The 25,757-nt window shown below is 48.9% G+C and overlaps 1 protein-coding gene across 13 annotated transcripts; it reads right to left on the bottom strand.

Moving 5' to 3' along the window:
• Positions 1-721: 721 nt before the first annotated feature.
• Positions 722-24,012, bottom strand: EXOC7 (exocyst complex component 7). 13 transcript variants are annotated; one of them, XM_057414571.1, is made up of 22 exons: positions 23,925-24,012; positions 23,104-23,169; positions 21,702-21,886; positions 20,986-21,091; positions 19,543-19,765; positions 18,166-18,333; positions 17,151-17,162; positions 12,202-12,294; positions 11,134-11,202; positions 9,683-9,828; positions 9,181-9,333; positions 8,382-8,480; positions 7,732-7,794; positions 7,347-7,413; positions 4,985-5,023; positions 3,903-3,968; positions 3,069-3,189; positions 2,584-2,679; positions 2,236-2,299; positions 1,653-1,694; positions 1,353-1,486; positions 722-958 (listed from the first exon to the last, which is right to left on the bottom strand). In XM_057414571.1, exons 1-22 carry the CDS (start codon positions 23,982-23,984, stop codon positions 856-858), a joined length of 2,175 nt encoding a protein of 724 aa, XP_057270554.1. In that variant the 5' UTR covers positions 23,985-24,012; the 3' UTR covers positions 722-855. The 13 variants fall into 13 exon arrangements, with proteins under 13 accessions (XP_057270554.1, XP_057270556.1, XP_057270558.1 ...); XM_057414573.1 differs by lacking the exon at positions 4,985-5,023; XM_057414575.1 differs by lacking the exon at positions 11,134-11,202.
• Between the last annotated feature and the right edge of the window lie 1,745 nt (positions 24,013-25,757).

The raw sequence follows: 25,757 nt of genomic DNA, 5'->3' as shown, positions 1-25,757 counted from the left end.
ACAAGCCAGGGATGGGGCAGCCACAGCTTCTCTGGGCACCCTGTGCCAGCTCCTCAGCACCCCCCCAGGGAAGAGCTTCTGCCTTAGATCTAACCTGAACTTCCCCTGTGTCAGTTTGAACCCATCACCCCTTGTCCCATCACTCCAGTCCCTGATGAAGAGTCCCTCCCCAGCATCCTTGTAGCTCCCTTCAGACACAGGAAGCTGCTCTCTGGTCTCCATGCAGTTTCTCTTCTCCAGGCTGAACAGCCCCAATGTTCTCAGCCCATCTCACATGGCAGAGCCCAGCTCCCTCTGGCTCTCAGGGTTCTGTCATGACTCCCACCACCTCACACAGGACAACTGCTACTGGGACAGCTCATGAAACTCTGGGGGAAACAAAGCCTGCCAGGCACAGCCACAGGAGAGACTCAGCATCTCACCCCCTCACTGAACTAACAGTTACAGTGGGAAAATCCTTTGGGATCCTATAGAACCAAGATTCCCAAAACCCATCAGGGAAGCAGGAAGCACCACCTGGAGTTTAAGGCCTTCTGCCCTTAACAGAAGGGCTGTACCCATAAGAGATTTTTTTGTTTTGCCTTTTTTTAAACAACTCACCACATCTGCTGCACATCAAAGCATAAACACTTACACCCAGGCCTGAAGATGCATCAGTGTAAGAGCCCACACAGCAGCCTTTGCTCCAGATCCATGGAAGAAGGGAGAGGCAGCCAGGAGGGAGTGCTTCCACAGGTTTATAAATCTGATAAATACAAGTATAACAACCTGCCCACCACAATGGGGCAGGGGGGGAGCAAAGGGAGTCCCAAAGGCTGCTGAGAGTGTGCTGACTTGTATATGACAGCTAGAGATTCATGCTGAGGTGTCAAACAGCTTCTCAATCATCTCCCCAACCTGCTCAACCTGGTATTTGATGTACTTCTCAGGGTTCTTGGTGAAGGGCACGTTGCCATATCTGCAAAGGAAGACAACCCCTAGGTGACAAATGGAACACAGAAAAGAGACCCACTGGTGCCTCCCGTGCCACAAATCAGTTCCACACCAGCACATCCCACTGACAGGTTATCTTGTAGGGAGCAAGTAACCTGGTTATAATGGGTCTTCTCTTGAGTTTTACATGAGTAGCTCAGGGTGGGTCAGAGCTTTGTGCTGGCTACAACATCTGCACTCACCCTGACCAAGGAATCAGGCTGGCAGCAGATGCTGGCAACCAGTAGAGTTCAGCTTGGGGATGTTTTAGTAGGGAAGCCAAGACAGGACAACAGAAAAATGCCTCATCTGAGGCTACTCTAGGGCCTAAAGACCTCCTTAAATCCAAAGAAGAGAGGACAATGCTGCAATGTTGTCACCTGTTCAAGAAGGCACCATAGGTCTCTTTCACAATGGTTTTCTGTGCCCGACGGATTTTGTCCCGTTGCTCCATGTCTGGAATTGCCCAGGCCTTCTGGATCTTACACAGCTCCTCCAGCCCATCATTAAATCCCTGTCCAAAGTAAAACTCAGTGAGTGTCCTGCCTGCAACCCCATCTCCATACCAAGTTTGATGTTCTTCCTCTCCACTGACAGGTCTCCTCCTCAGGCAGATCTCTGATCTGACTGCCTATCCCCACCACCAAGGGATGTTCTCAGGCCATCTAACACCTCCTCACCTTAAAGCGCTCCTTTATCATCTGCCTTTCCTTATCCTTGAGCTGCAACAAGGAGGGAAAACATTTTATTACATCTCCAGAAGTAAATTTCCAACACCAGTGTTTGCCCACAGCTCCCCATCCAACCTAAGTAATATCCTACTTACTTGGCTTGAATTCCCTCTCCTAAAGCAGGGAGGAAAGAAAGCTGCAGTGAGCAGCACACTCTACATTCAGCAATTGGCTTTCATCTGAAGTAGGTTTAACAAGGGTAATTTTCAGCTAGAACAGACATAAAAATAGATTTCTTTATGCTCCCAGCCCTTTCTAAGAGAAGGTCTCAAGGTTTTACAGATCTGAAATAGAAGGAACTGTTCAGGTGGAAATATAAGAATAGAGGCAGAGATTAAAAGACCTGTATGAACCTGGGGCAAATCAGAAGGCAGTGATGCTCTCCATCTTATCCCAGGCACAGTATTCACTCCGCAGAGCAGTACTGGCATGAGATATAAAGCAGGTTTCTGGAAATTGTTTCATATGACAAAGGAGAAGATGCTTCCAGCCATTTCTATCATCTCAAAACCCTCCTTGCCCATCCTCTCACCTTCACTCCTGGTTGAAAGACAGGCAGGTTTCTCTCTAAGATGTAGTCTGTCACCTTCAGCCAGCTGTATGTAAAATGAGATAGGACAGAGGCAAAGAGAAGTCACTCCTGCCTCACCAGAACATCTACGTATTCACGCATGACCCAAAGGCCACCCCTGACAATACACCCCCCAAAGCTTCCTACAGGGACCCCTTCCCAAGTCAGATTCATTGCCTGGAAACCAAAATACCTGGGTTTGGATTTAGACCAATTTTCAGACCAATCTCTCCCACCGCTCCAACAGCACTGGCTCCCAAGGAGCTCCAAATTAAGCAAATGGAGGGAAGAGCAGAGGATGTGACTGACCTGCGCTGGTAGGTCTGGATCTGCTGCTCAATGAGCTCTCGGTAAGACCTCTCGGCTGTCTTCTGTGTCACAGCTACCAACTGGATCAGCTCAGATCTGAAAGGACAGAGCACTTGAGGAAGCACCTGAGGCAGCTGCTGTCAGGTCTGCACTTCAGCCCCCTATTAGCAAGTTTCTGCCCTTTACAATAAAAAGGACCCTGAAATGCACAAACTGGGAGACAGAAGTTACTTTCCAAACCTATGTCCTCAGTCCTCCCAATATCAAAGGACTCTCTACAAGCTAAGGTACCTCTGATGCTTTTATCTCCTACTCTTGGGTAATGTGATGCTTAGCAAGGCTTTCAGAAGAGCACTTTAAGAATGGAAGGAAGAGCAGAGATGAGACAGGCTGGCAAGGAAATGCATTTGATGCAAAACTCTGCTCCAGAACCACGCTTAGATTCAGCCTGGACTTCAGGGAGATTTACCCAGCTCCACACTTACTTTTCTAGAGATTTCAGAATGTAGTTGTAGTTGTTGTGCAGAAAAATGGCACTCAAAGCTGGGTCTTCATAAACCTTGGATTTACTGAGAAGGTTAAGCTGCAAGTTGCCCAGCACTTTGCCTTAAAGAGGGAAAAACAGATAACAAAAAGGTTTTGCACTGAAACTTCTCATTACTGGCAATCCAAACTGTACCATCACTGGGGGCCCCAGCAAGGTGAACAGCACAGTCCCAGCTGCACGTGCACGTGCAGGCAAGGGGACAATCCTATGAGCCCTACAACAGTCTTTCCTCAGGGAGCCACCAAAAGCTCTCTGCAAACTAGTGCCTTTGTTGCAACTGGCAATAGTTGTGTTTTGGGTTCAGAGCACATCCCATGACTTAGGGGGGATCAGACACAGCCTGACCATGATGCAGGCTCTGATCTCAAAGAAGGCAAAGGACATGATCCCCACTGTAACAGATCACGATGAGGTAGCACCATGAGTTCATCTCACTACCTTACTGTTAAAGCCAGGATAAAGGTTTTACAGAGCCCATCTGGCAGCTGGGAGCCTCTGTGGGGTTGAAGGTGCAAAGTACTGTCTGAGAACGGTTTGAGGCAGCTGACGACAAAAGCTCTGCAGCACAGTGAACACGAAGTTCTGCGCTTTGTCCTGACTAACTCTATCAGCCTGAAACTCCCAGTTTGACCCTTTTTTCCCCAGCCCTCCCATCAGACTCCAGCTCAAAGGTGGAAAGAGCACATGGCATTAGAGACACAGCCTGTGCTCTTCACCCAAGCACAAAGGACAGGCGATGGGGAAGAACTGGGAAGGTGTGCAGGGTACTCACAGATGTAGGTGCTCAGCAGCCGCCTGCTGAACTCCGAGCTGTAGCTGCTAGCTGAAGAGCTGGTCTCTGAAAAGCAAAGAGTCTCAGGCCAGTTATCATGCCATGGGAAGGGGATATGTGTCATCAGCCTTGCCTCTAAGTCAAACAAGCATCATCCAAGTTGCTATGGAATTAGTGCAGAGCTCCCATCACCAGTGGAAAGCTTCCTGCTTCAGTGCTGATTATCCAGGGCAAGGCTGGAAGAGCTCTGCACCTCTCACCCCTTTTATCTGCATCAGATGCTCAGCACCCCCCACAGAAACCTCTCCTTTCCTTCCTAGCGCTCAGAGGACACCCTCTTGATCAGAAATAGAGTCATTAAGCACATCATCCCCATTCTTCCCCCACCACCTGGAAAGGCTTTGGAAGCACTAGAAACTGGCAATCCGTGCACAATCAAGCTGGAGCTGTTCACAGCAGGCACACAACAGGAACTGGAACAGGCACAAGGGCTCTGGGAAGTTTCAGCCATCCCCATGGTTGCTGACAGGGCTGCTTGGCTCTGTAAAAGGGGCTGCACCAGCATGGGAGCCTGCCCTTATAAGCAATGACTCTGGGCTGGCACATGTCCCTCTGTGCATAAGAGATGGCTTTCTGCCCTCAGTTGCTCATGGGACACGTGGGTAACTATCTCCTCCTCCTCCACCAGAGACTTTGGCAGCCAGGCCTAGCTGGGGTGGTCTGAGTTCATCAGCCCCCATGGGAAAGGCCTCGAGGCTCCTGTTGCTGGGAGTTGGACAATAAGGAGCCGAATGCACATGGGATAAAGCATGATCCCAGCTGGGCCAATTTGCACCCGTGCCAAAGGGATTCAGTGCCAAGAGAGTGTCTTTAGCCTGTTGCAGCTCATGTGGCATCCCTCATTGTCTGCTGGTGACAAGCCCTCCCTAGTCTTTCCAGCCCTGGCAAGGGTTACTTACTCTCCCCTTTTCCCTTTTCAGTTACATGTTCATTTATTTACCACTCCTGGAGGATAAAGCATTAACATACATCACCAGCGTCCGAGGCAATGTGAACAGGGAGGTGGGGGTAAGTCTGCTTACCTCTGGGATCTAAAGGAATATTGTATGTGTCCCCAAGAACTACAAAGATTAGGCAGAGCAGAGAGAAAAGGGGTGGGTGGAGAGAGAAAAAGAAAGGCAAAGTGCAAAAAGACAGGTTAGAGACCAGCATCTCTTGGAGAACAAAGCAGATATTAACACAGAGCAGCCACAGACAGCTACACAGGAGAGCAGGCAGAACTCCTTCCAAGGCCACGGAGTGGAGATCACAGAGGAAAGGCAGTCTAACCTCCTTCTCCTGCCAGAAACATTGTTTGCATGGTCACTGAAAGACATCTCATTCCAAATGAGTTCAAACACACTTTCAAGGCAAAGGAAAGCTTCCCCTCACACAAGCAGCAGTTTAATGCCCCAGAAATGAACTGCACAGCCCACGTAACCTTCCCAAGAACCTGAGCAAAGCACTCCCACCCTCACTCTGCACTTCAGCATCCCTCCATGACCATACAGGGTTCTACAGAACCATTCAGCGGGCAAGAGGAAGGAACTGGCAGCACACATTTAACCCATCACTCTGCTTTTGCTACCACTCGAGGCAAACATCCCATAAAAAACTGTAATTCCCACCACTTGGGATCACTGGGAGTTATCAAACCCAGCTCCAGGCACCCACACCTGAGCTGGCAGCTGGAAGCTGTCGCATAGTAAAGCCTTGAAGGCAAGTCACCACCCCAAAGCCTCTGATCCAGAAGCAACTCCCTCCAACTTCAGTAACATCACCTTCGATCTGATGATGGCTGGTGTAGGGTGACACCAGGTCCACAGCCAGACAGGGACTACAGCTTCACCAACAATCAGTAACCAGTGTCACTCAAAATGAGAACACGTCTGGCCTGTACGGTGCCCTCTGTTGGGCATAGCTTTGGAGCAAGTGACAGCACAGTTTCTACAGGAGAACACCACTGCAGCAGATGGTCCCCGAGGCCTGGCTGCAGCCAGAGACAGCACCATTGACAGCACATGGATTATGGGTCACTTCCTGCATGGCTCTGAGCTCCTGCGTGTCAGCCCAAGTTACCAGAGCTGCTACAATTACATTGACTTCAAGCTTTAATAATTGAACAGAGGGCAAAGCTGTGTGTCTCACTATACAGCAGGATCCCTCTACACCTGATGTGATGGGACAGCCACAACTCAAAAGGAAATGGTTTGTGTGTCACATTTTGTTACATGACCAATACAGAGAATAAAAAAGCCTATTGTACCTTCTGAATCAGCTCCTGTGACAGAGCTCGAGTGCATGACAACATGTCAAGGCTTTACATAACGATGCTGACATCACCACTCAGGGAAGGACATGGGAAACAGTTGGTTTCTCCAGAAGAAAAAACCCCAGATCACCTCTTAGTTTAAGGAGAGAAAGTCAAGGAGGCTCTGAGCACACTGAGCTTAAAGTGCCAAGGGCACAAGGCAGTGGTTACAGGAGATGTGGCAAGAAGCAGACACATCCCATCTTGAGTTAATTTAGAACTGGCAGGATCTTCCAAGCAGGAATAGCAGATACAAGTCTAGAGGCAGCTGTAAGCTTCCCCCTTCCCCTGCTCCTAATGGGCTCCCAAACACCAGGCTGTGACCTGTGCCTCCTCAGGTCTCTGTACCTCCAAAATCTACAGTTCTCCACGTCTCAAGCTGCTCTATTACAAGGGAAACATGAAAACACGAGCCCTGCCTAGGCAAAGGGCTCATCAGGGAGCTGCTGCTCTGCACAGAACACAGACTCATGCTCTAGCTGTTAAGCAGCAACATCCTGTTCCATGAGGCAGCTGCCCTCAGCTTCTGATCCATGTATTTCTTTCTGGATGCTAAGTCTCTTTAGCATCCTGGAGAGCAGAGCTAAAACTCATCTCTCTGCTAGAGCACAAGGCACACACAGCTCAGGAGTCCCAGCTTGCCCATGCTAGATTCCAAGGAGAATATTCTTGCTGCTGCTGTTATGCTCTGACCAGAGGCTGTGACAGGAAAGGTGAAATTCATCAACACACCCCTAACTAAAGCCAGCTCAGCTGGTCCATCCACCCTCACTCCAGTACAGCCACAGAGAACCAGCCCAGTGTCAGATTTGTAGCTAAATGACTGAGGCATCCTCTCATGATGGAACACATCAGCAATAAACACTACCCCAAGGGTACCTGATAGCAGCAAGTGTGGAAGGAAACTCTCGGCATCCCCTCCAGATAACTATCTACATGATCATGGCATATCAGAGGACAAGACAAACCACAGGGTGAAGGACAGGAGGAGAACAAGCTCACAGGCATGATGAAGTCTGAGCTTTTTAGGGAAGATGTCCAGACAATGTGGGGAAGGAACTGCATGCCCAAACAAGCCTCATGCATGTCTGTACCTTGTGATGCCAGCATGGCACCTGCTGTCTCCTGGAAATCCAACAATTGCTGGAGGAAAAGGATGGCCTGGAAGCAAGAGAGGGAAGTTATGAACAACCAACACTGCATCTCCTATTAAATGCTCTGCTATTAAGGATCATGCAAGACCATGTGTCCCCCACACTTAAAAGCCTTCAAGAAACAAATCATTACACTGCTTTAAGTTGCTGGGTTTTACTCACAGAGTCATATCATGGCTCAACCAGTAACTGACTGATCTCCCCATGGAAACCAGTTCATTACCCTTCCAAGACAGTTTAACTTCAGAAATTTCCTTACTACTCTTTTTCAAACATCATCAGAAGCTGTTTTTCACACAGGGTGGTTCAAACCATCATCACATACATTGCTGGTGAGTTCATGAACCGTCCCATCTTTTGGCATGTTGTATTCCTTGTCTGGATCATTCTAAGAAAGAAAGAAAGACACAAGGTAAGCATGTAAAGAAACAGGGCCTCTACAATAAAACTGCTGCAAGCGAGCTGTAGGCTTGTTCATCCAGCCTCTCTCAACACCCTCAGAGCTGTCTCTCACAGTGCCATCTCCTGGTGCTCAGAAACCACAGCTCCAATGTACCAGCAGCTCAGAACCACAGGGGTTTGGGCAGCATGTGACCATCAAGCTCACCTACCAGGCAGTATGCTTACCAAACACACCTTACATAGGGCCAGTTTCACCTGAGTACCCCAAAATTTACCAAGTCAGCAGTTTTAGTTTCTTCTTAAATAGGATTAATTCTGAGATTAATTCTGCATCTGGAAACTTATGGCAGATTATCTGTAGTAACCCTGTAAAGGGTCTTATGCAGAGACCTTCTGTCTTTGAAATCAGCACCAAGCATTTGGTATTTGCAGCTGATCCAGCAAGCGCCTCCTTTAGACTCAGAAACTGCAGGGTCTCATGGAAAGCTGAAAGCTAAAGTAGGGGTTCCGCACAGAAAACACCTTTACCAAGCCTGCTGGTCTTGCCAAAAGAAACACTGAGGAGAATCCTACCTTAATGTTGTCTGCAAACTCTTCCAGTGCTTTTGCACCAGTGGTCTCCATGGAAGTGATCAGCCCTGGCAGTTTGTTCTTGGTGCCTGCTGCAGTTCCCTGCAATAGTTTCATTACAGATCAGAGAAGCTAAACAAACAGCATCTGAACTGTTATCCAGCACCTACCCACCCTGATCCCCCACCCCAGCATCTCATTTTCAACTCCTCATGTGCCAGGAGAATAATTACAACACCATCAACACCACAACACATGAAATCCTGCATCCTTCTGCTAGACAGAAGGGGAGGATGCTGTGACCCCAGTGGTGACCAGGACCTGCCACTTCTCATGTCTCTTCTTGGACTGTACCTGATACAGGGGGTTGCTGCATCACAGCCACCAGCTGGAAGCAGATGGAAAGGAGCCTGGCTAAACCTAGATGTGTTTGATACCTGGAGTACCTTGTGGCACAGTCCAAGCAGGCTCTCCTCAGAGGAACCCATCTTCCAGGCATCAGTAAGCACAGCCTAAACTAAGCTCAGCACTAACAGAGATGAAGCCCCTCAGAGGCCATGTACACAGCAGAATGGACCATTTATATGGTCCATCACTGAGTCATGACTTGAACTGAAAAGAGCTGCTGCTGAGAGATGCTGAGTTAATGGTTCACTGTCACAGAAAGAAACAAGCTGCATTTCCATCCAGCCCATGCTGGAAGACAGAAGCAGCTTTGTTCAAAGCCACTGTGATAATCCCTTTCAGGAAGTTCTCCACACATCCCAAGCCACAGGACCCTCTCCAATCCTGTCACACTCACCTGCAAGACCTGGTCAAATTCTGGCTTCATCTGCTTCAGATGCTTAAGGATGGGGAAGATTGTAAGCACAGCTGAATAGTCATGTCGGATGATGGCTTTGCGGGCAGCTGAGACAATGTTATCCCCCTCCATGATCAAGTTATCCAGTGACTCCTGCAACAAAACCACAGGGTCAGAAGGAAGCAGCATGACAGTGTCAGAAGGAAGCAGCACAACAGTGTCGGAAGCAGCACAAGGGGCTCCATGTAGGATGCCCTAGTTAAGGTGCCAATCCAGCCAATGGTTCATTTGTGGTACCCAGTGAGTGACTCTGAGCACATGTTCTCCAGGGTCTGTGAGGCCCCAGTTCCCTCAATAGCTCCTGGAGGACAGCACAAGCAGTGGTGGTGCTCCTGGGCACCCACAGTGGGTAGCGGAATCCACATCCTCACAATGAAGAGGAAGGGAAAAAGACTGTGTGCATCCTTTTACAAGAGAAGCCAAGCAAAGAGGCTCAACTGACCTGGATGAGGGAATCAAAGGTCTTCTTCTGGTGGTGCTCAGGGACGATATCAGTCAGGAGCTGGTACTCACTCTGGGCTAGTTTGACAAAGGCACTAACACAGTGAATGTACGCGTCGATCTCAATGTCGAAGACATCATCCCTCCCTGCAAGGGCAAGAGGGCTTTAGGAGACCAAACTCCACCCTGAGCTTCAGCAGCTCTGCTCAAGGCCTTGGTTTGCATAAGGTTCTTCTGGAAAAGGTGGTTCTGGCTTTGCACACATCCTTGTGTGAGAACTACAGTCATGTTCTCACCAACTGCCCCAGGGTTTGTGCACAGGAAGCTATGAATGCCTCCTGCAGGGTATGCAGAGTCACCTGCAGGTCAGGAAACAGGCACATCAAGCCATCAGCTCTTGCCAGCCTCATGGCAAAAGGCAGGTTTGGAACTCTTCTGGGACACAGACTAAATTAAATCAAGGCTTGAACACCGAGTACTTGGGAATGTCTGAGGTGAATTATTCAATATCTCTGCTGGTATTTTTAGAGTTCTTTATCTCCATCCATCATGCAGATGAAGAGATGCCATTATGCATCACCATTTCTGGGAAACCAAAGCTGTCCTGGAAGGCAGCATCTTCCCACAGGAAGAAACAAGATAAAAACCAGGCAGATGAACATTTCGACCCCATGAAGCAGGACTATCAGCACAGCTGGGTGAGCTATCTCACACACAGCTGCATACAAATGCAAATAGTTGAGTCCTAGCATACAGATGTCTTCAAGATCCATCAAAGAATCTCAGAGGTAAGCATGAGAAGTGCTGCTACGATACAAGGGCCAGCATCAGCTCATGCCAACCACCAGCTGCATGTGTCATGAGGACAGCCACAAAGTGACACACACCATCCTGCATCACCCAGACCCCTACAGGAACCACTATAAAACAGATTACATGGAGAGGCCTTCTGTAAGCTATAGGTGCTGCTGCTGTTTCTCTTCTCCCAGCAACAATGTGCAACTTTTGATGGGCACAGAACCAATTCTTCCCTACACTGACAGGTCCTTCAGGTTGAGCTTTTCAAAGCTATGGTCAGCAGGGGACACACATGTGTGGTTTTACAGAGTGCCTACAGTGGAGAGTGACCCACCACTGCATGCTGAGGTGATCCCTTTCGTGTCTGCTTCACTGCAGCACCAAACAAGCCAGTAGCTAGCTATAGAAAAGTGCCTCTCAGCATGGTGGCTCCCAGTCTTTGCTTGGCTAAAGCCAGGGTTCCCTTTTTGAGGGCTCGGGGGGTGTGTGATTAGTAGGAGTGAATTCTACTGAGAAGAGCCAGAGCTTCTTAGCCAGAGAAGGCCCATGCTCCCAGACTGCCCATGAACAGCCACTGCCTACAGAACTACCGTGAACATGCTGGAGAGAAGGGATGTTAGCCAGCTTGGTGTGAAGTGACAACATGGTACTTACCAGCAGCTGGCCCATGCTTGTCGCTCAGGGCATCGGAAAGGTGTTTAACCCGTAAGTCATGCTCATGACCTAGTGAGATGGCAGCCGGCACAAACAGAAGGCGCAATTTATCCAGGTGGTTACAGCATGGATGGATGCTCACACGGGCTGAAGCTGCTTCAAGCTTGGCTTATTTGAGGTTATGGACACTTATTTTGCCCTACAGTCCCAGGAATACTACCTGATCAAATCCCTTTGTTGGGCTATGCGGCAGTAGCAACCCTTTGAAACCTGATGAAAGTGTGAGTCAAGCCATTTGCTGGGCCACAGGAGTCCCTTGAACCTCCTGCCGTAAGTTCTGAATGGGACAGCGGGCCCCAGAAGTCCCACTTGTACCCACAACCATCACAAAGCCAAACTCAAAGCCCATCTCCTGCTCAGCACAAGGATTTTTCCACCCCAAATGAGTGATGTTAGTCACCATCTGGGATTTAGTAGACTACAGTGTAGGTGCTGAAGAGATCTACTTTGGATGCGTACATAACAGGGGGTGGAAAGGTCTTAGATGCTTTGAAGCAAGTGACCTCTTCCCCTTATCTGGTCCAACCTCTATAGGCAGAGGAGATCAGAATACGGAAGACAACTATTTAGGTAGGTCTTCACAGAGATGCACTGAGGTGAACTTCACACAGGATGCATTGAGCTAGGCTGTGGTCTGACACTTCAGCATCAGGTTTGGAAAGGTCACCAGGAAACAGAATGTCTCAAAGTCCAGGCAAAAAGAAAAGAGAACAGAAACACCACAAGCAGATGTCACTAGAGCAGAGCTTCCATTAGCCAGGTGGCTCTGGTGGGTCAATTGCTTTAAGGTCACATTCCTTTCCACCTGTGTTCATGCTTATGGAGACTTTGTAAGTCAGAGACTGAACTCAGATAAATAATTTGGCCCTCCAGCATCTCCTTGGCTCCCAAGAAGACCTGCACGTATCCAATGCTGGCCACCAAGCACTAGGGTAATGGAAGTCCCACCTGAAAAAGCAAGGCTGATACACAGAAAGTCAAGGGTGAAGTAGCTAGAGCTGTGATTACCTTCCATAGGAATGAGGTTAGAGGCCCCCTTTTTCCCATCTAGACCATGCTGAGAGTATTGTTTCAGAAGATTCTGAGCCTTACGGATCGTGCCTGTCACCAGAGCCAGAGAGAAGAGACAAGAAGACCTAGAAAATGAGTGAAAGAAAACAAACGCGGACCACCAGCCCTCCACCAGCAAGTCACCTGGGCACCAATGAGAAAGCTCAGTACAGGAACGTGAACCCCAAGCTCATGTCCAAGTGTGCAGATCCAATGGCATTTCCAGTCTGCTTCCCTGCTTTGAGGGTGGGAGCACCAATTCCAGCCAGGGTTACAGAATCATCATGGACTGGTTTGTGTTGGAAGGGACCTTAAAGATCCTCCAGCTCCAACCCCTGCCACGGGCAGGGACAGCTTCCACTAGAGCAGCTTGCTCCAAGCCCCTGGGTCCAACCTGGCCTTGAACACTGCCAGGGATGGGGCAGCCACAGCTTCTCTGGGCACCCTGTGCCAGCGCCTCACACGGAGAGACTCCCTCTATCAGAGGGTGTTCAACCAGTTTGGTGAGGTGGAGAAAACAGGAGCAGAGAAGGGAAGCACTGAAGCACCCTTCCCTGTAGGGACTTTAAGCTGATACTCTACATAAGCATACAAAATCATTGCTTTTCCTCGGCTTTGGAAGCAGGGCTTTGCAGTGCCAACAATTCCTGTCTGGCAACACGCTGTGTGCTCCCCAGAGCCACAACTGCAGCCACTTGGTTAGAGCTGCAGCAAGAGGTACCTTTCCAAGGGGGATTTTCTGAGCAGAATCAATACAGACCCATCAAGAGCCCAACAGCCAAGACAATGATCTCCACAGCCAAGGAATGATCTCTGGTGCTACAGGAAGCAGTAAAATGGTGACAATCTCTGGGCTCGAGGGAGCAATTCCCATCCCAGGAATCCCAGAATAATGGATGCTGCCCACCCATGTCTAACTGGCATTAAGACCCCCTAATCCCCAAAGCCACTTCTCTTCTAAGGAACTGCAAATCAATTCAAACCATGGAAAAAAAAACACAACATAACACTGGGTTAAAAGATTTATACTTCACACACACAAAAACCAGACAGAACTGAACAAAAGCCAGCACTGGCTATACAGCTAGACAGCACAAAACAAAGCATTAATGTGACAACTGAAGACAATGGTTCCACATTCAAAGGTTAGTCCTTCATGCAAGAAGCTACAATTACCACAAGCACATGGACACCCTCTCGGAGCAGAGCTTCGCTGTTGCCTGCACAACAGGGAACAGAAAGTTTTGGGAAGGTGGAAGGAGTTTCTATAGCAGGCCCAGATGCAACAGAACTGAGAAAATGAAGAAGGATCCAAGAAATAAAAATGCTGCTGCCAAAATTAAGAATTGTTCTTCCATTTTGAAGAAATAAACCCTCCAAACATGCAGAAAATCCCTGCTTCCATCAGTGACTGAGCCACTGTGCAGCCTAGAAACAGTGCTGGCTGCACTAACACTGAGGACCACTATCCTGAGGGGAAGCCCAAGCACACACTGCTGCAGAACAGCATCCTCGTGTGCAGGACAGCTTTATCTCATAAGAAGATATAGGGCAGGGGGACTGAAACTTCCCCCAGTGCATCTCTAATGGGGGAGAACAGGAGAGAGAAGTTCTCACTGAACTACCAAGCTGCCTTAACATGGTGCACTCGCTAAACAACAGCACATGGTTCCTAAAGTGTTTCACTGGCAACATCTTTCTACTACCAGTTTAGGCTGCTCTCAACCATTTAGTAAAGAAAAAAACCATCATATCCATAAACCACATTTTCCCCTCTAGGCGCACAGCAGGGAGGTGGGAAGACTTTACACCCTCGCTGTGCTGATGCATTTGCTCCTACCTTCTGCCATATGATCAAATGAGAGGGCTCTTCCTCTTCCTCCAAGCTTCCCAGTGCTCTTCACACCCAACACTTCCAGTTTATTCTTAGCTACTTGCAGAAACCTTAAGAGCTTGGGCACAACACGAAGTTCCTCTGAGCAAGCAGGGTTGTAACAAGCTCTGGAGATATGTGCTAAGCTCTTTCTTACTGCTGTCCCCATAGCCCAGCTGATGCAGAGCAGCTCAACCCAGGCACTGCTCCTCTACCAGTTCTTTCATCTTTCCCACTTCCTAGCATCCGGGTGGATGGGGGGAAAAAATAAAAAGAGGGTAAACTGGCATTAAACACAAGCAGAGAGGCTCTCACTTCACAGGTATGCAGAGCATGTCTCCACAGCCCACCCCTGACAGTTCCTTCTCAGATGAGAGCTGAAAACCTCTGCTGTGTTGTTTTGCATAACACAGTTACCTGTGTTTGTTCCTGAGCATCCCTTCACTGCTGCTCCATCCCTCTCTCTTTGCACTGTAATTAGGCTTTAATGGATTTGAGGGGAAGCCAAAGCTTTTGTTCCATGATTGGTTTTTGCTATTAAGCAGTTCCAAACCAAATGGGACTGTGCTTCAGCTGCTAATGAAAACATCACATTCAAGCCAGGCAGCGATCAATATGGGAAGTGGGAAGCTCTTTATTCTGCCACACAAAGACTCCACAGCCTGCTTTCAGGTAGCACTACACTGCTGGGTAAACTGGAGCCCTAGGCAAAGGGGAGCCCTGGGTACACTGGAAAAGGGCTCCCTATAGCTTAAAAAGAGCCCCCACAAGTCAAAAACCATCTGAAATATTTGCTCCTGTGGCCCAGTTGTTAAAATAGGTTTTGGGCATACATGAGGCACAGTTTTCCAATTGTACCTTGTTCTGTTTCTTGCAGGCAGCCAGGCTGGCATCTTCTCGTCCTATCATTCCCTGGCAATGAAAAGCTCCCCAGCTACCTGCTGCTCTCCAGCCAAGAAGAGACTACTGGGTCTATAGGCATCCCAAAAAAGCAATATTTGATCTGCATATATTTGCAGGAGGCTGATTTGAGAATCTGAATACACTGCTGACGTTTCAAATAGCAAATTACTAAAAACCAAGCCCACAGGTTGCTCCATGAATTCAACTCGACTTGGCAAGTTTCATTTAAGAGGAGATAACTCTGATTTAGAAGCATCTCCAGCAGCCAGGTTTCCAACTACTTGCTGTAACAACAGGAGATAGTACAGGATACACCAACAAATAAAACCACAACAGAGGGATGAAGACCCTCTGAAACAACACATGGATATGGAACAAGTTCTCCATAATGCATCAATAATACCTGGGGAACAGGGAGGGGATGTCTCTGCCTTGTTACCCTGCCCCTAATACAGCACCTGCCCTTTACCTGTAGGCTCTCTTGTGCTTTGTGGGCAAAGAAGTTATAGCACATCGGATTTAGTTTGTTATTTTTCCCTTGTGACAGGTTAAAGTGTGCGCTGGGGTGTGCACTGGGATATTCTTCCTTAAGGAATAAGAAAATCAACTTGCTCAGTGAAGCCATGAGAAAATCCCCTTGTCTGAAACCCAAACTGGCAGAACTTGACTTTGCTTACTGAAGCAACAGTACAGGAAACCAGTTCTTCTTCCATGATTGAAGACAGGCTAAAAACAGGGGAATCAAATCCCACCAGACGAATATTGCTATGAAGAGAGCCACTGTGCCAGTGCAAAGAGGATAAAGACCTCAAGAGGTGTCCTTGAAAGCTGATGGGACTGCAGAAAAACCTGTGAAACTGCTCAAAAACTATTTTTTTCCCTCAGTTTTTAATTTCACTTAAGTACAATTTAGTGGCCGTAAGAGATGGCTGGTACATGAGGTTTAACCACCCCTTGCCTTGAGCTACAGTCTGTCCTATTTACAGAAAATTGGAGACAAATTAGCCACTAGTTTTTTCTTGAGATGAACAATACCCCAAAAGATGACTTGAAATGCTCTTTCTGTCACTGTCAGCTCTCTAAATGCATCCAGACCTGCTCTCTGCCTTCTACCAGACCCACCCCAGTAACTCCAATGAAACTGGGCAAAAAGGTGTGAAAATCTCCTGGTATATCTACAGCACAGACACTCATCATGACAAGGAATATTCCATGCCCAAATGCATTCATTTTGGAGGACTCTTCTTCATAGGGACAAATGCTTGTGCTCTCAAAACGTGTGTACTTTCTGTACTCTCTATGTGAGCACCCAAGATCTGAGACTCATAAAATAGCCTAGTGCTGCTTGGTTTTATTTCCATCTGCCCATGATGAAACCCCTCTCCTCTATCTCTGTTTACCCAGAGCACAGGGGAGATGTCACCATTTGGCAGGCTGCTTAGAAATATTTACTGGCCATGTTGACCGCACAGCAATCAACACCCAGAGATCTCTTTAGCATCAGGTGTTAACTGAGCACTGTGGACCAAGCCTGAAGCACCCACACCCCAATGGTTCATCTACGTATCCCATGGGGCATCTTTCCAGGAGAGAGCTACTGAACCACACAAAACCAGTCTTTACCTGTGGTAATCATGCTGTTGGGTAGGAGGTACTGCCACTAATGACTGTCACCATGCTTAGGAGCAATTTTAAACACTGGTTTCTGCCATCTGCAGCACAGTTCTCCTTAGCAGGGGGATACTGTCCTCTACAGTTCTCCAAATACTGATGGCAAATTCTTACTCAAGTAACTACACATCAACCCCCAGAGCAAAACCAAGAGAGACATCCCCTGGTCAGGTGGTTCTCTGCTGGCAAGAGAAACCCCACTGTAGTTCAGCCTGACTGCACCCATCACCTGCAACTCCCACTCCAGCTTTCAGGAACAGCTCCAGGGCACAACAGCAAGGGAACAGATTGATGTTAAACAACCAGAGGGGTGATCTCCAGCTGTCTCAACCTCCCCCAGACCTCCCTCTGCAAATATCCCAGGCACACCCTCTGCTTTAGCAAGAAGAGGCCCAGCAAAGCATCTCCACACAGATAAGTGAAGAGCCCCAGGGCCAGCACACACACAGAGACACATTACCTGGGATGAGGACTGCATTCACATCAGGATTATAAAAATAAACACAACACAATTAAAATGGGTATTTCTTTCCCTCCCTTTCCCCATCCCATCCGTTCCCAGGCCCTACCCACATTGCCTGTTATTTTCCTGAAACCCAGTAAGAGTATTTGGACAACACAGGAAAATATATGTGGGTGGGAGAGCATTGCCTGTATAAACCCACATAAATATGGACTTTCCTGACTTTCATCATTATTACAGAGGAGGAAATAAGGTGCCGTGACACACAGAGGGACAACCTCACTGTGCTGCTGTGGGAGGCACACATTAGCTTTTGATACCCTCCTTCTGGCCGTGCTCCCACTAGATGGCACGTTTCAGAGATGGAACTCCAGCTCCACACTTCAGTACGCTGGAGTGACTGCTCTCACCAGCTGCAAAACACACAGAACTCCATGATAAGCTGGAGAGGTGGAACAACCCACCAGCCTCAGACTTTCTTTCAACAACAGGCTGAGGCAAAAGCCTTAAGCAACCCTTCCAAAATTCTGGATCTCATTTCTGTAGGCACCTCCCCAGACCCCATCCCAGTTCCTGACCAGTTCTTGGTTTCCCAGCACTAGTTTATTCATAACTAGTGATTCAAGTGATGTCTTGTATCAGAGTTTTGTGTTTTGCTATGGCACAATGTATAAGCACTATTCCAAGGCTGAAGACAGGTGTTCTTAGATAGAGCCCTCTCAGGTCTCTTTACTCATCTCCATTGTTAAGGCAATGACCTTTTCTCTCTCTGTATACAGGACCTCAATCTCCTCCAAAGAACAGGTCTGAGGACTTGACAACAAGACAGAAAACGTCCGTCATCAAAATGCTGAACCCAGGGCAGAGAAGAGGTGCTCACCTCCAAAATCTTACCCCTGCTCCTGTCCTGAAAGCACATCTTAGACACAGAGGCTACCTCAGCAAAGGGAAGGCATTCCATACCCAGCCAAGAGGATACATACTGCAGTGATCCCCTACTTTAGGGACTCACCTGGTCTCTTGACTGGCTTCTTGGTGGGAGTGTCCTTCCTTTTGTTCTGGATGGCAGGGGAATAGGGAACCCCTGTGGAGGAGCTGTTCTTACGGAAATGGTCCTTCAGCCCCTTGATGGAGCGGTCAAGTTGGACCGAGCGGATTTGGAAGTAAACTGTCATGAAATCTACAGAGACAAGGTAGAAACAAGGTTATAAGCAAATGGGAAACCAAACCTCTCCTGAAACATTCTGTGCTCCTAAGGGGGCTTATTAGCATTGATGTGGGACCCTAAGGAAGTGTGAAGTGGTTTTCCCTCACAGAGTCTCTCCAAACCAGCTTCTTCCCTCCTCCACAGTATTCATTCCAGCCCTCCCACCACACACAACATTAAGTCTATGCACTGCTACAAGAGCACATCAGCTGTGAAACTGATGGGAGACATTTGTGCAAGATGCTGCCAAATGAAGGGCTCAGTTTGTAGGATAAGAGGCTTTACACACTTCTCAGGGTTCACTGTGCTCAGGAACTAAATGAGGCGTTCATCATTTAAAAGCAGAAGACAAAGTGACTGACAAACTATGCTATACGTGTTTGAATTGCCTTTGATCATGGACAAATTCTTAAGAAGCTTTTAAAGATGTTTGTCATACTTGGTAAGAACAGTAATCCCCACTCTGAAGTAAAGGACTGAGGTGGGGGTGATTCCAGCAGCTCCATGTGTGTGAAATACAGGCTTTCCTATAACAATTCCACAAAGACAACCACTTCCAAAGGAAACGTTAATAAAGGACTATAAAGCTGCAGGCATATTTTGATGCTGCAGAACATGAAAGATGCACATACTGACTGAAGGAAGTCTTTGGGCTGCTTTCTCCCTGCCCTTGGTCACATTTAATCTGTTCATAAATAGTCCCCAGATGGGAATAAATGACCGGTGTTTTGCACATTAATAATAGCTGAGCACTAGATAGCTGCAGCTCCATCAGGAGGCATTACAGTTGCAAGTTAAATGGATTTCTGCTATAGGTCAGACCAGGCACTACGACAAATTGGAGGAGATTATTTTGTAACTAATAAACCATCACTTCAGTTGCACTCCAAACACTGTAAAAAAGTGGAATCTTGAGGTGACTGAAAGACTGAACTACTCACCTGAAAGGTTCCACTGAGGCAGCCACTAGTTTTGCTGGTGCTGCTTCCAACAGCAGTGTGCCTGGGGGTTTCTTAACCACAGCAGCACCTGAGCAGAGGCTTCACGCCTGACCTATAAGACAAGCTGTGCAGTGCTACACACAGCCCTCAACACCCTACTTCTGGTCTCAACTACATGTTGTAAGTAGCTGGAGAGCATTCCCCAATACACCACTACCAGGGAACACCCGGCAGCACTAACCTTGATTCCTGCCATTTTCCACCAGCCATCCAGAAATGCGGATGATATCATGCAGGACACCCTCTGGGAGGTGCTCCAGAAACATCTCCTCCTGGGGCTCCATGTCATCATCCCCACTGATGAGGTCCAGAATGAGGATGGGTGGCACTGGCTTGGTGTGTCGTGTCATCAGGCTGCGGAACTCCGACTCCAGGGACTCCTTGCCCCTCTCAAAGAGGGATTTCTGGCACAAAACAGGAGAAAGCAGGACAGAGATTCTGTAATCAGTCCCTCATGAATGTTTCATAGAATCACAGACCGGCTTGGGTTGGAAGGGTCCTTATAGCTCATCCAGTTCCAACCCCTGCCCAGTCTAATCTAGTGCAGGGATGCCTCACAGGGAAGTTCTTCCTTATATCTAACCCGAACTTCCCCTGTTTCAGTTTAAACCCATCACCACTTGTTCTATCACTACAGTTGCTGATGAAAAGTCCCTCTCCAGCATCCAAATTATTTCTGCATCAGAACATACTTCCTGCAGTGTTTCTGACCACTGTCAAGTACCACATGGTTCAAACTCCAGCAACATCTGTAAGTAAGAGACTTTTAAAGCTAATGAAATAATAAAAAATACTGCTTGGGAATTGCTTAGTCTTCAAGCAGGATTCAGACACATCTCCCATTCTGCTCAAGCAGCTGGAGGACCAACAAGAGCTACTCAAGAAGAGGCTAAATCAACGCCATCACATGTGCAAGTTTTAAGGACATGAAGATGTTGGAGAAAGTCCAGAGGAGACCACAAGGATGATCAGGGGCTGAAGCACCTCCCATATGAGGACAGGCTGAGAACACTGAGGCTGTTCAGCCTGGAGAAGAGAAGGCTGCGTGGAGACCTCAGAGCAGCTTCCAGTGTCTGAAGGGAGCTACAAGGATGCTGGAGAGGGACTCTTCATCAGGGACTGGAGTGATAGGACAAGGGGTAATGGGTTTAAACCATTAAAACAAGTTCAGGTTAGATATAAGGAAGAAGTTCTTCCATGCGAGGGTGCTGAGGCGCTGGCACAGGGTGCCCAGAGAAGCTGTGGCTGCCCCATCCCTGGCAGTGTTCAAGGCCAGGTTGGATGGGGCTTGGAGCAACTTGCTCTAGTGGAAGGTGTCCAAGCCCATGGCAGAGGGTTGGAACTGGATGAGCTTAATGTCCCTTCCAAACCAAACCATTCTAGGATTCTGTGACATGCTTTCAGACGTCCTACTGGTGCAACGCATAGAGAGCAGAACCCCACAAGCAGAAATGATGCCAAGTGTACAGACTTCACCAGACCCCAAAACAATCATTTCTTCAGCTGTGCCCAAACACCCTCTTCACCAGCAGCAAGGCTGAGAGCCTCTCACAGCACAAGGCTGAGCAGCAGGGCTACATCTGTGCCTATCTCACTCATGCAAGGCTCCAAACCCATGACCTACCACACGGTTCAGCTCTGGGCTGTCAGGATTGTTGTCCTGGAAGTATTCCACTGCTTTCTGGATTTTGTCCATGCAATTCAAGTATTCCTCCAGCCTCCCAGTAGGGCTGAAAATAAAACCAAAATTAAAGTAATGCCCCAAGAAGCAAAGAATGAAGTTATTAAGAAAGCATCAGACCAAAATCAGGATAAAAACAATAAGGAACATTTCAATTCCCTTTTCTTCCACCAGGAGACCATCATGGGATTCCCTTTTGCCTCCACTCAATGGCAGAATATAAAATCCATGCAGCAAGTGCAAAGGTACTGATGACTGAGCAGCACACAACTCTCAGCCTTGTCTTCACCCACCCCAGTGAGGGGCCATCACAACAGCCACCCGAAGACTGAAAGCAGGCTCCAGAACTGGATACAGTTCTGCACAACATCAGCAGTGCAGGAAGAACCTTTGGGAAAACAGTGGAGGAAAGAAGCCACCAATGCTAATGAATTTCATATAGCAGCATGTGTGCTAAACTGGAAGAGACACCAGTGCCAAGCCTGAGCAGACTTTGCCCTCTGGGGATTGCTGAAGGTCAAGACAAGCAGCTTCACTGTGGTCTGATGCCAGGGAAAGTGTGTGGGAAGGCTACAAGGAACCCTCTGAAGAGTGTGTGGAGTCTGTTCCCTTACTTCCATCCTGAAAGTTCAACAGCAAGATCTAGCTGCTCCACTCACCCTTCCTTTATGATCTTCTCTGTGTCTTTAGCCACATGGTAGTAACTGATGACATGATCCAAGCAGGACAGGGTCTTCTCCACATTCTCCTGCAAGCGCTGCAGGTTCTCTGTCTGTTTATAGACTGGGATGATGGAGTTCTCCAGCTTCATCAGACGACTTTCAAAGGAGGAAAGGATAGCAACCTACAACACCAAGAAAGAATGAGAGCTGAGGACATCCTTCCACATGTATCCATATAGTAGGGTAGTAGTTAACAGTAGGGCAATCAGGGACCTTCAGGTCCCACTGTCTCTTTTGGGGCTCTGCTATTGATTTCTCCTTAGGTTGGCTCTTTAATCCCTCTGTGTCCTAATTTCAATTCATAATTACAAAACAGATCACCTGCCATACAGAGATGGGCCAATCTTAAATTAAATGTTTGTGAAGCGTGAACATGACTTTTCAGGACATCCTAAGGGGGAGCAAAAGTCCATTTGACAGCATGAACAGCCACAGGAACAGCTTGCACGTGCACTAGGTAAAAAGGACACCCACATAAACCAGCAGCCACTTCGCCCCATACCACTGAGACCCACACATGAGATGCACAACCTGAAGGCACAGTACAAGTAAAGCAAAAATCTTACCCATCATAGACACTTGTTTCTTAAAAGGGACTGTGATACTACTTTTAAACCATAGTACGCTCTTAAAGGATGCCTTACTGTCATCTTCTGTAGGCCAAAATGCAACTCCTTCAAGATTAACTCTCATGCTACGCTTTCCACACTTCCCTAGTGATGCCTTTATGACTTTCTTATAGCCCAAAACTAGACACAGCGTAGTAGCTGGGGGCTATCATGCCATGAGAGCACAATACTACTTTCTACCTCTTAAACAGAACATTCCCAAAATATAACTCCAAACAAGACCTGACTTTATGAAGCAACAACATGATGTTGTTGCACAAACTAGTCTGAGGTCTATTAACACCTCCTCCCAAGAGGGACAGACCATAAAGAGACGAGGCCAACAGCTGATTTGAGCCCTCATCTAAACAGGAGAGAAGCTTAGGACTGAAGCATTCATCAAGTGGCAAGCGGTAAATGCTCCATCCCTGGCAGTGTTTAAGGCCAGACTGGACAGACAGAGCCTTGGGTGACACAGTTTAGCGTGAGGTGTCCCTGCCCATGGCAAGGGAGTAGAACTGGATGACCTTAAGGACCTTTCCAACCCAAACCATTCTATGATCAGTTCTCCCCTTTGCCCAGGTACTGAAGTGCAAAACACAGGCACAAAGCAAGTGGTTCATTACTTTGCACTCCTCAGATGGGCACAGTGACAGCCTCGAACACAGTTTCTCCTAATAAAGAGTAAAGCCAGGCTCAACATTAGGGCTGAATTTCAAGGATCAACTTACCATGTTCTTTGTGAGCTGGTCACTCTTCTCAAGGCTATCTTTGATGAAGGACAGAGTTAATTCTTCCTGCCAGTAAGATGAAAAAACACTCTTCAGTTCTGAAGACTGAGCATTTAAGTCACTCAACATCACATGAAGGTTTTTCCACATCCTGGCAAACACTGCAGCAAACCACGCTTGGTCTGATGCTGAGGCCACCCACCTCTTAATAGAAATCTGGGCAACTGACCCAAGGTGAGACACAACAAAATGAGCCAGGTTTTTACGGATTACTTGTTTCCCTTCAATACCATAAGCCTTAGCACGCTACAGTCACAGCACAAGATAAAACTAATACCTTTACCACAGAGGCACACCGACTGAGAGCACACATTTCCCTGCCATAGCACAATACAGTGGCTGTACCAGCACCCCCAAATCCCACGCACAGCCATGAACTCAAGCAGCCAATGCAAAGCAACCACCACGGGCTGTTTTCAAGACACCAAAGCCCGGGCATAGGAAAGGAACAGAAGCCTGCAAGGGCTGGCCTCAGGCTGGGTCTGAGGACCTGAAGAGAGAGCTCCAAGAGGCCACCAGACCCTAAGAGAGCTGCCACAGGCCGAAGGGGTGGGGTAGAGATAGCCCTGACAAGCAGGGCCCTAGGCGCTGAAGGAGACCTGGGATGCTGCCAGGCCCGGAGGGGGTGACCAGGCTCTAAGGGGTTCCCGGGTGGCTCCCAAGTCCTGTGGGCATCCCCAGGCCCGTCTCCTGAGCAACGCGCTGGGGCTAGGAGCGCAGGCCCCAGCCGGGCCTGCAGCACGTCCGGGCGCCAGTCCCACCTGCTTGAGCTTGTACTCAATCTCCCTCCTGCGGGCCGACACCTCCTCCGTGGGGATCATCCTGCCGCGCTCCGCCGGCCGCTGCCGCTGCCCACAACCTCCTCTATCCCCTGTCACTGCCGGGCCGCCATCTTGGGAGCGGCGAGGAAAGCCGTGCGCCTGCGCGGCGGGGCCGGGAGCCCGCTGCCGCTGGGCCCGCCTTGAGGAGGGGAAGGAAGGAGCCGGGGCCCAGCAGTGGCCAGGAGCATGCGCAATGCCCCTGGTCGCGGCCATCTTGGGAGTGGAGGGAGGGCTGCGCCGCCATAGTTGGAGGTGTCATGGCGGGTCCGGGGGTGGCTCCCCAGAGCCAGCCCCTCCAAGCAGAGCGGTGGTGAGGGATGGCTGCACAGCACACGGGGTCCGGAGGGAGCCCCAGAGCCACCCAGCTTTGGAGCCGCCCTTGCTGAGGTGACCACGCAAAGGCCCACTGTGCCCCACAGCTTGAGGGAGAAGCAAGGTGTGAAGATTATAGAGATTTGGGCCCAGGGAAATTAAATCAATCAGAATTACAGACACACAGGCGTTTGCAGGTTGGTTTACGCCTGTCCTGCAGCCGTTTAACAGCAAGACAGGCCACCCGCCTCAGGGAGGCAGCCATCTTCTCCCTCCTGCAGCACGGGTGGGAAGGGCAGCTTCATCACTCACCCAGGCAGTTACAGAGCTCTGCTGCTTCACAAACCACTTCCACCTGGGAGCAGGGAACTGGTTTTATCAGCACAAACAGTCCCGGCTTCTCGCCATGTTGTGCTGCTCTGAGGCAAAGCCCCTGCCATGTAAAGGGACCAGCGTGTTCCCATCCATCTTCCCCGTGTCAGACCACGCCAGGCTCTGGAAAGGAGCCGAGACAGCCTTGAAGAACCTCTTTTGTTCATCAACTCCATAACTCACCTTATCACGCTGCAAACAGCTGTGCTCTGGCTGCTGCGAGGGGCCATGCACAGCAAGGGGGATGTGTTTTCTGTGTGTGACATTGCCTGCTCATGGGTTGTGGGGACAGCTGCTGGAAGGGACCTTGTCCTGTGGGTACAAGAGAGAAGATCCCTGTGCAGGGTCAGTGCCCAGCACTTCCTGGGCTTTTCCCCACTGGGCTGGTGTGACTGGGAAGAGCAATCCATGCCAACACTCACCTCATCATTCTAAAGGGCAGCCAGAGCCAAAAGGAAACCTCCCCTCCCTGAGCCTGGGGAACGATTCTGTGTGCTCCCCCTCAATAACTGTCTACCTTCAGCAAAAAAAGGCTCCTTCACTCCCTCATGGGGCGACTGAGCCCTCAGAGCAAAGAGAGGAGCTTGAATAGAAGCACCCAGCCCATGTCCCAGCTGCAAAGGGAGGTGCAATGCCATATCCAAGGGGAAGCAGCAGAAAAATCCTGGCTTGCTGCTCAAGAGGCTCAAAGCAGCAGGGGTTATTCCTGGCAAAATGAAACAGAAAGGATAGGAATGCTGCTGTTTGAACGTGTGTTAGAATACAGTGCAAAAGGGTGTAAAGCACAGCCGGGACTAAGCCCATCCCTGGCTGTTTCTCCAGTGGAATGGCAGCTCCGAGACAATCCCGGCCCCATTCCCGCCGGAGCGCTGCTTCCCGCCCTGCAGACCGCCAGCCCTTGCTGGCCCCGGAGGAATTGCTTTTCATGGAGGATGAAAGACAGATCTGGTGACTCAGCAGTGGCGTGGAGGAATGCAAGTCACCCTCTGCCTCCTACTGCACAGGACAGAACAGGCAGGAAAAGCCCCTTTTTCTTCCCGGAGAAGGGGTTTTCATCCACGTGGCTGTGCTCACTATCAGCACAGATAC

The sequence above is a fragment of the Pezoporus wallicus genome, unplaced genomic scaffold (assembly GCF_028554395.1).
Source record: "Pezoporus wallicus isolate ANWC-B61680 ecotype Strahan unplaced genomic scaffold, APGP_CSIRO_Pwel_v1 contig_7787, whole genome shotgun sequence".
Classification (NCBI taxonomy): domain Eukaryota; kingdom Metazoa; phylum Chordata; class Aves; order Psittaciformes; family Psittacidae; genus Pezoporus; species Pezoporus wallicus.
Note: the sequence above shows the minus strand (reverse complement) of the source record. Positions and strands in the feature narration are given on the sequence as shown.